At 42.3% G+C, this 13,168-nt stretch overlaps 1 protein-coding gene across 2 annotated transcripts in view; it reads left to right on the forward strand.

The window, feature by feature from the left end:
- Positions 1-13,168, forward strand: part of LOC122556567 (solute carrier family 22 member 5-like) — a 60,587-nt gene that overhangs the window by 15,540 nt on the left and 31,879 nt on the right. Inside the window, exon 4 of one of the 2 annotated variants that reach the window (XM_043703380.1) lies at positions 5,767-5,938. The exons of the other annotated variant lie outside the window; for it this stretch is intronic. Within the exon in view, the coding sequence (XP_043559315.1) occupies positions 5,767-5,938 (172 nt within the window). The remainder of the gene's footprint in view (positions 1-5,766; positions 5,939-13,168) is intronic. 2 annotated transcript variants of the gene reach the window in all.

Here is a 13,168-nt window from a genome sequence, read left to right on the forward strand (position 1 = left end):
CCTCATAATTTTATAAATCTCTATAAGGTAACCCCTCGGCCTCTGACACTCCAGGAAGAAAGACCCCAGCCTATTCATCCTCTCCCTATAGCTCAAACCCTCCTCCACTGATTGGCCAATTCTACATCCAGTTGGCAGTCAGTCATGAACAATCAACAACCAGTTCTGATTTGTCTACAGTGTTCCATGGTTCCATAATTAATTCCATAATTATCCAGATGAGTCCCCAACAGCAAACATACACAGTTGTTTTCTTCTCTGTTAAAACACATAGCTATTCAAATTTAACTGATCCTAACTTCAACTCTTTAGTTCCATCAAAAAAAGAGAAAAATACAAGAAAAATAGTCAGGTTTCTTGAGTGGGTTTGGTTTCCCTCCTAATCAGATCCTTTATGGCTCATGGAAAGTTGTAATGGCAGTTCCTTAAGTAGAACAAGTCAACTCAATCCTCATCGGCCATACATCTTCCCAAGTCCCACACTATGGGCTAGCCCCATAACACCCTATTACCATAAAATATATAAGAGAAAAACTCGAGCAATCACCCCATCGGGTCTGCTTCACCTTTCGGTCATGGCTGATAAATTTCTCTATCCTATTCTCCTGCCTTCTCCATGTAACCTTTGATCCCTTACCAATCAAGAACCAATTTATCTCTGTTTTAAATACAGTCAGTAACTTGGCTTCCTATGTTTTTTGAGTACTGTAGATGCACTGCTCTCTGGCTGAAGAAATTTTCCCTTTTGTTCCTAAAGGGTCAGTCCTACTAGTGGAAACATCTTCTCCACATTCTATCCAGGTCTGTCAGTATTCTGTAAGTTTCCAATGAGGTCCTCCCTCATCCTTCTAAACTCCACTGAGTACAGACCCAGAGTCCTCAACCACTCCAAATATAACAAAACTTTCATCCCATGGTTTGTTCTTGTAAACCTCCTTTGGAAACCTCTGCAAATCCAGCACATCCTTCCTTCAATATGTGGCTCTTGTTACCTTGCTGCAAGGTCAGGGTCTGTTTCTAGAATCCTAGTTAAGTTGCAGTCCTTCCAAATGGCCAAAAGCTCTTAGAAGGAAGAGACGACAAGTTATGATGTAAGATAGGTGTGAAGTTAATGATACGTATAAGAACCAGGCCAAATATAGTGAGCACAGTGTGATATGAAAATGGAAATAAGTGAAGTAAAGAGAGTATGTAAGAAGAGACTAGCAACTAACATATAAGAAAATCTAAATGTCTCCTATTAACAAGGAAAAAATGAAAAGTTAGTAAGGGGACGTGTGGGACAAATTAGAACTCAAGTAGGAGAATCATATTTTGAGGCAAGGAAAGGCTATGATGCTAAATAAGTACTTGCACCTGCCTTCATCAAGTAAAAAGGATACTGTTCAGGGTTTGGAGGAAGTGCAAATATTTGAGATACCAAGGGAACTTAAAATTGATGTAAAATTATTCAAAATCTTGGTGGAACTTGATAAGTCACCAGGGCCAGATGAGATATATGGGAGTCATGCATACATCTGTGATACTATGACTCTTTCCAATGATGCTGAGGAAGTGAAGATGAAAACTTGCAGATACTAGCCATAATTTTCCATTTTTTGGAAATGGTAGAAGTGCCAGGGGCCTGGTCAATTGCAAATACAATATCTTTATTCAGAATAGGGATAGTGAAGACTGCAGATGCTGGAGAATCAGAGTCAAAAGTGTGGCGCTGGAAAAGCACAGCAGGTTGGGAAGCATCCAAGGAGCAGGAGAGTCGATGTTTTGGATATAAGCCGTTTATCAGGAATGCTTCCTGACCTGCTGTGCTTTTCTAGTGCCACATTTTTCAACTCTTCAGAATGGGGATGTAAGGATAAATCCAGGAACTATATATTGGTCAACCAGTAATAAAAATGTGCAGCATTAACTGTCACTTGGACAATTATTGATAAGTTAAGGAAAGTCAACATAGATTTGTGATTGACAAATTTTATCTAACCAACGTGATAGTGCTTTTTGATGCGATAGAAGAGAGAGTTGAGGAAGGTAGTGTATTTCATATGATGGACCTGCAGTTTTCCAAAAGATGTCTGATGAAGTTTGGGTGGCACGGTGCCTCAGTGGTTAGCACTGCTGCCTCACAGTGCCAGGGACCTGGGTTCAATTCCTGCCTTGGGTGACTGTCTGTGTGGAGTTTGCTCATTCTCCTTGTGTCTGCGTAGGTTTCCTCCGGGTGCTCCGGTTTCCTCCCACAATCCAAAGATGTGCAAGTCAGGTGAATTGGCATTGCTAAATTGCCCGTAGTGCATTAGTCAGGGGTAAATATAGGAAAGGGCAATGGGTGAGTTACTCTTTGCAGCGTAGGTGTGGACTTACTGGGCCGAAGGGCCTGTTTCCATACTGTAGCGAATCTAAAAAAAAGGTTCCACGTACTGGGCTTGCTAGTAAATTTGAAACCCAAGAAATAAAATGTGCAAAAGCATCAAGGACACAAACTTGACAGGAACCAGAACAGTGCTGACGCCTGTGCCCAACCCACAAACAAAGGAATTGCCACTCTTTAGGTGCCATCTCTTCTCCGCTGGGTTCACCTCACCGATGCTGCTGCTAATGCCAGATCCCATGCTGAGCCCACACTCACCCTGAAACCAGGAGTTCTCAGCTCCACTGACACCTTGATGATACCAGAAGTCCTGGCTCCTGCATACCATGCTGCACCTGTCATCTCACCAACGCCAGAAGTTCCTGCTCTCAACTTACTCCAACCAGGAGGCCCTGGCTGTGCTGCCAGACCAGGTAGCTGATACTGTCTCACCAAGAGTCCTGCTCCAGCTATCCTCCTCCGAGATGTCGCCTTGCTGGAGTCACCATTTTGCATAGTCTGCTGTTGCCACCGCCTCCAATTGCTGGAGGAGCTTTGCCTTCACCGGCCCTGAACGCCAGGAGGACACTCCTGTTGTTGCATTCCCCCGCCGGCCCTGAACACCAGGAGGACACTCCCATTGTTGCGTTCCCCCACTGGCCCCGAACGCCAGGAGGACACTCCCCATTGCTGCATCCCTCACAGGCCCCGAACACCAGGAGGACACTCCCCTTATTGCGTTCCCCCGCCGCCTCTGACCACCAGGAGGAGCCGCCTATCCACACACTTCCACTCTCGCTGCCATGCCTATTTTGCTGACTAACCATTCCACAAAAGGCTCCAAAGGAAAGGAAAATGAAAGAAAACTGAAAGAAAATAATCAGAAGTAAAAAGAAAGAACAAAAAGAAAGAAAGCACATGGGAGCGGATGAGCCCCAGGCAAGAGCGGATCCCTGCTACTCTACTGCCATCTTGAAAATGAGAGAAAGGTAGACAGTGGAGTTGTCCACATTATGTTATTAGGGCCATTGTTTTCTTGATATATATGAATGACCTAGACTAAAGTGTGCAGGGCACAGTTTCAAAATTTGTAGATGACACAAAACCTGTAGCTAATATGAACTTCAAAGTGTATAGAGAAAGACTTCAAGAGAAGGCAGATAGGCTGCTGAAATGGATGAAAATATATCCATAAATGTAAATGAAGAGACATACAAAATGATGTATTTTGATAGGAGAAATAAGCAGAGGCAGTATAAAATGTACAATCGTAAACGTCGCACAGATTGTGAGTTCAGAGTAATGGAAGAGAAAGTCAGAAGTGGTGTGAGTTCACACTAAGGCAAGAGGAAACATTGAAAAAAGTTTGTCCCTAAGGGACTGTAGATGGCAGAGCACCTAACTGGATAGTTTCAATCTCAGTAACACAAATATGCATGAGCGCTTAGCACATACTCTAGAATGGACTTAAAAGCCTGAAATGACATGTCAATGTTAGATTTTCAGTTGCATGATATGACTGTAGTTCTGTCCATTATGCTCTAACAAGGTGCAGGGAGATTAAGTTGATTTGGCTATTTTGCTTGCTTAAATGTTGTGGGAACACAAGGATTAAGAGACTGAGAACATGGGAATGAAAATCTGGTCAACTCACCTGCATCTTAAGGCAGGATGTCAGATACATATTGACAAAAATCCTGCAATTATCAGGGACCAGGAAGCATGTCAGTAGTGTCAATGCCTACGATTATCAACAGATTTACAGAAAGAATCTCACTAAGGAAGTGTTAATGTTTCTGCTAATGTGAAGTCACATAATTGAATAAATTATTTAAATAGTTAAAGTAAAAAAAAATCTTAAAAATGGAAAGGTAAGTGGTATGTCAAGGCTACAATATGTGGGATCTCCTAGATGTCAGTACAATCAGGGCAAACATGTCAGGAATAAATGTGTCCAACTCAAGAAGATTTAACGAAGAGCTGGATGGAAGGCTGAGCTGTGAGGATGATGGAGAGATGATACAGTGCAATTTGGACTAGTTGATTGAATGGGCAAATATATGTTAGATGCAGTTCAATGTGGATAAATGTAAGTTTATGTTAGCCTTCAAAGTGAGACAATTTGAAGACAGGCGCAGAGATGTTTTGCTGTAATTATACAGGGCCTGAGTGAGACCACATTTGAAATATTTCATGCAGTTTTGGTCTCTTTATCTGAGAAAGGATATTCTTGCTATCGAGAGAGTGCAGCGAAGGTTTACCATGATCGCTAGGATGGCGGGACTGATGTATGAGGAGAGATTGAATCAGTTAGAATTATATTTGCCACAATTCAGAAGATTGAGGGGGGAATCTCATAGAAACCTATTATCTTCTGACACAACTAGATAGGGTTGGTGCAGGAATAAATGATTTAGGACTGAGACAAGGAGAAATTTCTTCACCAAAGAGAGTGGTGTATCTGTGGAAATCACATTCACAGAAAGCAGTCAAGGCCAAACCATAGTGAATTTCAAGGAAAGATTGAATATAACACTTGGGGCAAAAGGAATCAAAGAATATGGAGAAAAAGCAAGAATAGACTATTGAATTGGATGATCAGATATGATCACACTGAATGGCAGTGCAAGCTTGAAAGGTCAAATAGCCAACTCTTGCTCCTATTTTCTATGTATCTTTTACATTTCTATGCATCAAGTCATTCAGAAATCTAATGGAGTCCATCCATGGAATTGAACATAAAAGTAAGGATGTTATGTTTCAGTTATCCAGCGCATTTGTGAGACCACATTGCACATTGTTTGTGCTGTTTCGGTCTCTTTGTTAGAGGAAAGATCAAAATACATTGGAGGAAAGTTCAGAGGAACTTTATTAGATTGATACATGGAATGAGCAGGTTTTTGTATAGCAATAGGTTGGACAGGCAGAGCTTATATCCATTCGGGTTTTAGAAGAGTAAAGGGTGATGTGAGAGGTGTATAAGAAACTGAATTATCATGACACGGTGTACATGGAATTTATGTTTCCTCTTGTGGATGAACTCCGGATTAGGGAACTGTTTCAAAATTAGGGGTCTCCTTTTATGACAGAAATGAGGAGAACTGATTTTCTCACAGAGTGTTGTGTGTTGTTGGAACTCTTAGTCTCAGAAGGTGGTGTGAGTAGGCTCATTGAATATTTTTAAGACAGAGGAGAATAGATTCTTAAGAGGAAATGGAATCAGAGGTTACCAAAAATAACTGGAAATGTGGAATTCAAAATACAAAAACAATCAGCCAAGCCTTTATTAAATGGTGGGGCAGGCTTGACGGGCTGGTTGGTCTCTATCTGATCTTATTTTGTGTGTATATATGTATACATATATATAATATATACATTCAGATAATGATGTTGTGCTTGATCTGATTATTCTCACTTCACAGGATCAGAACATTTGAGGAAAAACATTCGGGTTATATTCGGTACAGTAGGAATTTCCATTTTTTATGCAGTTGGCTATATGATCCTGCCTTTGATTGCATATTTCCTAAGAAGCTGGCGGATATTGCTTTTCACACTGTCTCTCAGTGGCCTAGTGTATATCCCTTTATGGTGGTAAGTAGGACTTGGAGCCTTACCTTTTATAATCACCAATGTGAAGACATTTATTGCTTCTAATTATGTCAATGATTCTATCCAATAAGATGAGTGCTTCTTGGAAAGGAGTGTGCATGGCTTATTAGCATGAACAGTATCTTAAAGAAATGTAGTAATTAATGTTGTAAACTTCACAATAGAGTTGGATATAAGTAAGGATGTTATGTTTCAAGGAAAAGTTGGATATAGCCCTTGGGGCTAAAGGAATGAAAGAATAGGGAGGAAAAGCAAGAACAGACTACTGAATTGGATCATCAGACATGATCACACAGCGCAGACTTGAAGGGTGAAATGGCCTACTCCTGCTTCTATGCTTTTTCTCCTTAACTGTGATGGGAGGCTGAGCATTCAATGGCAGCAATTTTCATCTTGACCACAGAGGAAATAGAACACAGAATAGTAAAGGACCGTATAGGCCCTTCAGCCCTTGATGTTGTGCCGACCTTTAAGATCAAATTAACCTACATACCCTACATTTTACTATCATCCATATGCGTATCCAAGATTTGCTTAAATGTCCCTAATGTATCTGACTGTACAGCACTGCTGGCAGTGCATTCCACGCACCCACCACTCTCTGTGTAAAGAACCTAATTTTGACATTTTCCCGAAACCTTCCTCCAATTACCTTAAAATTATGCCCCCTTGTGATAGCCATTTCTGCCCTGGGGAAAAATATCTCTGGCTATCCACTCTAGCTATGCCTCTCATCATCTTGTACAGCTCTATCACGTCACATCTCATCCTTCTTCGCTCCAATGAGAAAATCCCCAGCTCTCTCAATCTTTCTTCATAAGATCGGCCCTCCAGTCAAGGCAATATCGTGGTAAATCTCCACTGCACCTTCTCTAAAGTTTCCACATCGTTCCCATAATGAGGTGACCAGAACTGAAAACAATATTCCAAGTGTGGTCTAACCAGGGTTTTATAGAGCTGCAGCATAACCTCACAGCTCTTAAACTCAATCCCCCTGCTAATGAATGCCAACACACTATGTGTCTTCTTAACAACCCTTACCAACTTGGTTGGTAACTTTCAGGGATCTATGGATGTGGATCCCAAGATCCGTCGTTCCTCCACGCTGCCAAGAACCCTGCCTTTAACCCTGAATTCCGCATTCAATTTGACCTTCCAAAATGAATCTCTTCACACTTTCCATCTGCCACCTCTCAGGCTAGCTCTGCATCCTATTAATGTCCCATTGCAACCTATACCCTCCATACTATCCATTGCCCTCCATACTATCCATAACTCCAGCAACCTTCATGTCATTGGAAAATTTACTAACCCGCCCTTCCGCTTCCTCATCCAACTCATTTATAAAAATCACCAAGAGCAGAGGTTCAAGCACAAATCCCTGCAGAACGCCACTGATCACCGAGCTCCAGCCTGAATACGTTCCATCAATTACCACTCCCTGTCTTCTATGGGCCAGCCAATTCTGTATCCAGACAGCCAAATTTCCCTGTATCCTATGCCTCCTTATTTTCTGAATGAGCCTACCATGCAGAACCTTATCAAACGCCTTGTTAAAATCCATGTGCACTACATCCACTGCTCTACCTGCAACAATGTGTTTTGTCACATCCTTGAAGAATTCAGTATGGCTTGTGAGGTATGACTTGCCCCTCCAATCCATGCTGACTATCTCTAATCAAGCTATGGTTTTCCACATAATGATAAATCCTGTATCTCAGAATTCTATCCAATAATTTACCCACCACAAAGCTAAGACTAGTCTATAATTCCCAGGATTATCACTATTCGCTTTTTTGAACAAGGGAATAACATTTGCCACTCTCCAATCATCTGGTACTACTCCAGTGGACAGTAAAGATGCAAAGATCATCACCAAAGGTGCAGCAATCTCTTCACTCACTTCCCGTAGTAACCTTGGGTATATCCCCTCTGGCTGAGGGGACTTATCTATCCTCATGTTTTTCAAAGTTTCAAGCACATCCTCTTTTTTAACATCAACCTGTTCGAGCATATCAGCCTGTTTCACATTTTCCTCACAAACATCACAGTTACTCTCACTAGTGAATACTGAAGCAAAGTATTCATTAAGGACCTCCCCTACCTCCTCCGACTCCAGGCAGAAGTTCCCTCCACTATCCCTGATAAGCCCAACTCTCATTCTTGTTCCTCACATAATTGTAAAATACCTTGGGCCTTTCCATAATCCTACCCATCAAGGCTTTATATTGCCTCCTTCTAGCTCTTCTAAGTCCATTCTTCAGTTCCTTCCTGGCTACCTTCTGACCGTCTAGAGCCCTGTCTGATCATTGTTTCCCAAACCTTAAGTAAGCTTCTTTCTCCTCAAAGACGTTCCACATCTCTTATCATCCAAGGTTCCATCACTCTACCATCCCTTCCTTGCCTCAGTGGAACAAATCTATCCAACACTCGCAGCAAGAGCTCCCTAACAATATCCACATTTCTGTCATGCATTTCCCTGAGAATATCTGCACCCAATTTATACTCCACAGTTCCTGCCAATAGCATTGTAATTCCCCCTCCAAATTAAATACTTTCCCATACCATCTGCTCCAAGCCATCACCATGACTATAGTAAAAGTCAAGGAGTCATGTTCATTAACACTGAAATGCCCTCTCATCAAGAGATCTGACACCTTACCTGGTTCATTGCCAAGCATCAAATCCAATGTGGACTCCCTTCTGGTCAGCCTATCTCCGTATTGAGTCAGGAATTCTTCCTGGACACACCGGTCAAACTCTACTTCATCCAAACTATTTGCACTAAGGAGGTTCCAATCGATATTAGGGAAGTTGAAGTCACCATAAGACCATAAGACAAAAGAATGGAAGTAAGACCATTCAACCCACCGAGTCCACTCTGTCATTTAGTCATGACTGATGGGCATTTCAACACCACTTACCCCTTAATTCCTTGTGAGACCAAGGATTTATCAATCTCTGCTGCGAAGACATTTAACATTCCGGCCTCCACTGCAGTCCGTGGCAATGAATTCCACAGGCCCACCATTCTCTGGCTGAAGAAATGTCTCCTCATTTCTGTTCTAAATTGACCCCCTTTATTTCTAAGGCTGTGCCCATAGGTCCTATTCTCCCTGCCTAACAGAAACAAATTCCCAGCGTCCACCCTTTCTAAGCCATCCATAATCTTCTAAGTTTCTGTTAGATCTCCCCTCAACCTTCTAAACTCTAATGAATACAAACCCAGGATTCTCAGCCATTCAGCATATGTTAGACCTACCATTCCAGGGATCATCTGTGTGAATCTCCCCTGGACATGCTTCAGTGCCAGTATGTCCTTCCTGAGATGTGGGGCCCAAAACTGGACACAGTATTCTAAATGGGACCTAACTAGAGCTTTGTAAAGTCTCAGTCGCACATCACTGCTTTTACATTTCAACCCTCTTGAGATAAATGACAACATTACATTCACTTTCTTAATCACGGACTCAACCACAAGTTAACCTTTGGAGAATCCTGAACTAGCACTCCCAGATCCCTTTGTACTTTGGCTTTATGAATTTCCTCATCATTTAGAAAATAGTCCATGCTTGTATTCTTTTTTCCAAAGTCCGAGATCTCACATTTGTTCACATTGAATTTCATCGGCTATTTCTTGGACCTCTCGCCTATACAATCTAAATCTCTCTGCAGTCTCCCCACCTCCTCATAACTACCTAACTTTGTATCATTGGCGACCTTCGCCAGAATGCCCCCAGTCCCTTCATCCAGATTGTTAATATGTAAAGTGAACCGCTGCCGCCCCAACACTGAACCCTGCGGGAAACCACTTGTCACTGCCATTCCAAAAAAGAACCTTTTATCCCAACTCTCTGCCTTCTGTCAGACAGCTAATCCTCAATCTATGCCAGTAGCTCACCTCGAACACTATGGGCCCGCACCTTACTCAGCAGCCTCCCATGAGACACCTTATCAAAGGCCTTTTGAAAGTCTCGATAGATAACATCCATTGGGTTTCCCTGGTCTAACCTACTTGTTACTTCTTCAAAGAATTCTAACAGATTTGTCAGGCATTACCTCCCCTTACTAAATCCATGCTGACTTGTTCTAATCCGACCCTGCACTTCCAAGGATTTAGAAATCCCATCCCTAACGATAGATTCTAGAATTTTACCAACAAACAGGGTTAGGCTAATTGGCCTATAATTTTCCATCTTTTGTCTTGATCCTTTCTTGAACAAGGGGGTTACAACAGTGATTTTCCAATCATCTGGGACTTTCCCTGACTCCACTGACTTTTGAAAGATCACAACCAACACCTCCGCTATTTCCTCAGCCACCTCCCTCAGAACTCTAGGATGTAGCCCATTGGGGCCAGGAGATTTGATAATTTTTTAGACCTTTTAGCTTTTCTAGCACTTTCTCTTTTGTAATGGCTACCATACTCAACTCTACCCCTGAATTTCCTTAATTGTTGGGGTATTACTCATGTTTTTCACTGTGAAGACTGATGCAAAGTACTTATTAAGCTCTTCAGCTATTTCCTTATCCTTATTTCCTTATTAGCCTTCCTGCATCAATTTGGAGCGCCCACTGTCTACTTTTGTCTCTCGTTTGTTTCTTATATATTGAAAGAAACTTTTACTATCATTTCTAATATTACTGGCTAGCCTACCTTCATATTTGATCCTCTCCTTCCTTATTTCTCTCTTTGTTATCCTATGTTGTCTTTGTAGCCTTCCCAATCTTCTGATTTCCCAGTGCTCTTGCTTACTTTATAGGCCGCCTCTTTTTCTTTGATGCATTTCCTGACTTCCTTTGTCAGCCATGGCTGTCTAATTTCACCTCCCCCTCACCCCAACCAGAGAATATTTCTTTTCTTTGGGATGAACCTCTGTACTGTGTCCTCAATTACACCCAGAAGCTCCTGCCATTATTGCTCTACTGTTTTCCCCACTAGGCTCTGCTTCCATTCGATTTTCATCAGTTCCTCTCTCATACCCTTTAATTACCTTGATTTAACTGTAACACCATTACATCCAATTTTGTCTTCTCTATTTCAAACTGCAGACTGAACTCTACTATATTATGATTGCTGCCTCCTAAGTGTTCCCTGACTTTAAGATCTTTTATAAAGTCTGGCTCATTATATAGCAATAAGTCCAGAATAGCCTGCTCCCTTGTGGGCTCCTTCACAAGCTGTTCCAAAAAGCCATCCTGTAAGCATTCCATTAATTCCCTTTCTTTGGATCCTCCAGCAACATTATTCACCTAGTCCACCTGTATATTGAAGTCTCCCATGATCACCATGACCTTGCCTTTCTGACATGCCCTATCTATTTCCCACTACATCTTGTGCCCCTGGTCCTGATCACTGTTGGGAGGTCCGTACATAATTCCCGTGATGATTATTTTGCTTTTGTGGTTCCTCAACTCCACCCACACAGACTCCACATCATCTGACCCTATGTAATTCAGTGCCACAGATTTAATTTCATTCTGAACCAACAAGGCAACCTCACCCCCTCTGCCCACCTCCCTGTCTTTTCAATAAGTTGTAAATGCTTGGATGTTTAACTGTCAGTCCTGAACTGCCTGCAACCATGTCTCTGTGATGCCTATCACATCTTAATCATTCACGATGATTTGTGCTGTTAATTCATCTACTTTGTTATGAATACTACGAGCATTCAGGTAAAGTGCCTTAATGCTAATTTTCTTAACCACATGATTTACATCTCTAGTAATATGTCCTAAGTTATCCTTCCTTTTTGCTTCATTCCTACTCTGCCTTGAATTTAAACCCTGCACACATGCTATCCTGCTGCACTGTTGCTTTCCCTTTCCCTTCCCCTGACTCACAAGTTTAAAGTCCTAGTGATCACCCTATTTATCCTTTTCGCGAGAACGCTGGTTCCAGATCAGTTCAGGTGGAGACGGTCCCATCGGTACAGATGGTCCCATCGGTACAGATCCCCCGGTTCCAAAACTCATGCCAATGTTCCATGAAATTTCCCACACCAATCTCTTAGCCAGGTGTTTACTTCCCTAATTTTCTTATCCTTATGCCCAATTAGCATGTGGCTCGGGAGGTAATCCAGAGATTATGACCCTCGAGGACCTGTTCTTCAATTTCCTTCCTAGTGCTTCATACTCCTCAAACAGGTCCTCCTTCCTAGCCTTGTCTATGTTGTTAGTGCCAATGTGGATCACAGAAACTGGATCTTCTCCCTCTCACTCCAATATCCTTTCAAGCCGGTTGGAGATGTCCTGCACCCTAGCACCTGGCAGGTAACACATCATCCAGGACTCCTCATTCAGCTTGCAAAGGATACTATCTGTCCCCCTAATTATAGAATCCCCTATAACAACTATTTGCCTTTTTGCTCCCCCCTCTTGAATGGCCTTCTGCACCATGGTGCCGTGGTCAGCTGGCTCATCATGTCCACAGCCCTTTCCCTCATCCATACAGGGAGCAAAAATCTCAAACCTGTTGGACAAGGTCAAGAGCTGAGGCTCCTCCACTCCTGAACTCAGAATCCCCCATCTGCCTCATTTACAGTCACACCCTGTTGTCCCTGATCACTGACTGAATTTGAATTATTTAATCTACCGGGTGTGACTGTCTCCTGAAACAAAGCGTCCAGGTAACTCTCCCCCTCCTGAATGTGCTCCTATATAAAGCTCAGATTTCAGATCAATTCTGATCCAGAGTTCTTCCAGCAAAGAACACTTGCTGCAGATATGGTCACTGCAGTTCACAATGGGACCAGCCAGCACCCACATCATACAGCTGCAGCACATCACCTATCCAGCCATCTCTACTTATTTAATTAATTTATACAAATTTATGAGTTGAATAATTTCTAGTACTTCTCTATAGTCTTATTCAATTGACCAACTAACAGTAAACTTAATTAATCACACAATACTCAAGAAATATCAATTGAAACGCCTTACCTAACAACGCACGACAGTCCTTTTTTCTGGTTGCAGGAGGAGGGCAGGTGGGAGACATTACACGTGTAGTGTCTTAGGATTCAGCTGCTACCTAAATATATACCCAGCAGCCTCTGCTCTTCCCTGTGACCTCTTACTCTGCTGCTCCTTTAAAAACGGTTCTCGCGCTCTCCCTTCCCGGCAGCCCTCACTTCTCTCGCCCTCCCTCCTCGCTGCTCTGTAAAAATGGAGGCCCAACTCCCGAGGTAAGTCCCTTTTTGAGTGGGAAAA

Source organism: Chiloscyllium plagiosum, chromosome 14, assembly GCF_004010195.1.
Source record: "Chiloscyllium plagiosum isolate BGI_BamShark_2017 chromosome 14, ASM401019v2, whole genome shotgun sequence".
NCBI classification, from domain to species: Eukaryota; Metazoa; Chordata; class Chondrichthyes; order Orectolobiformes; family Hemiscylliidae; genus Chiloscyllium; species Chiloscyllium plagiosum.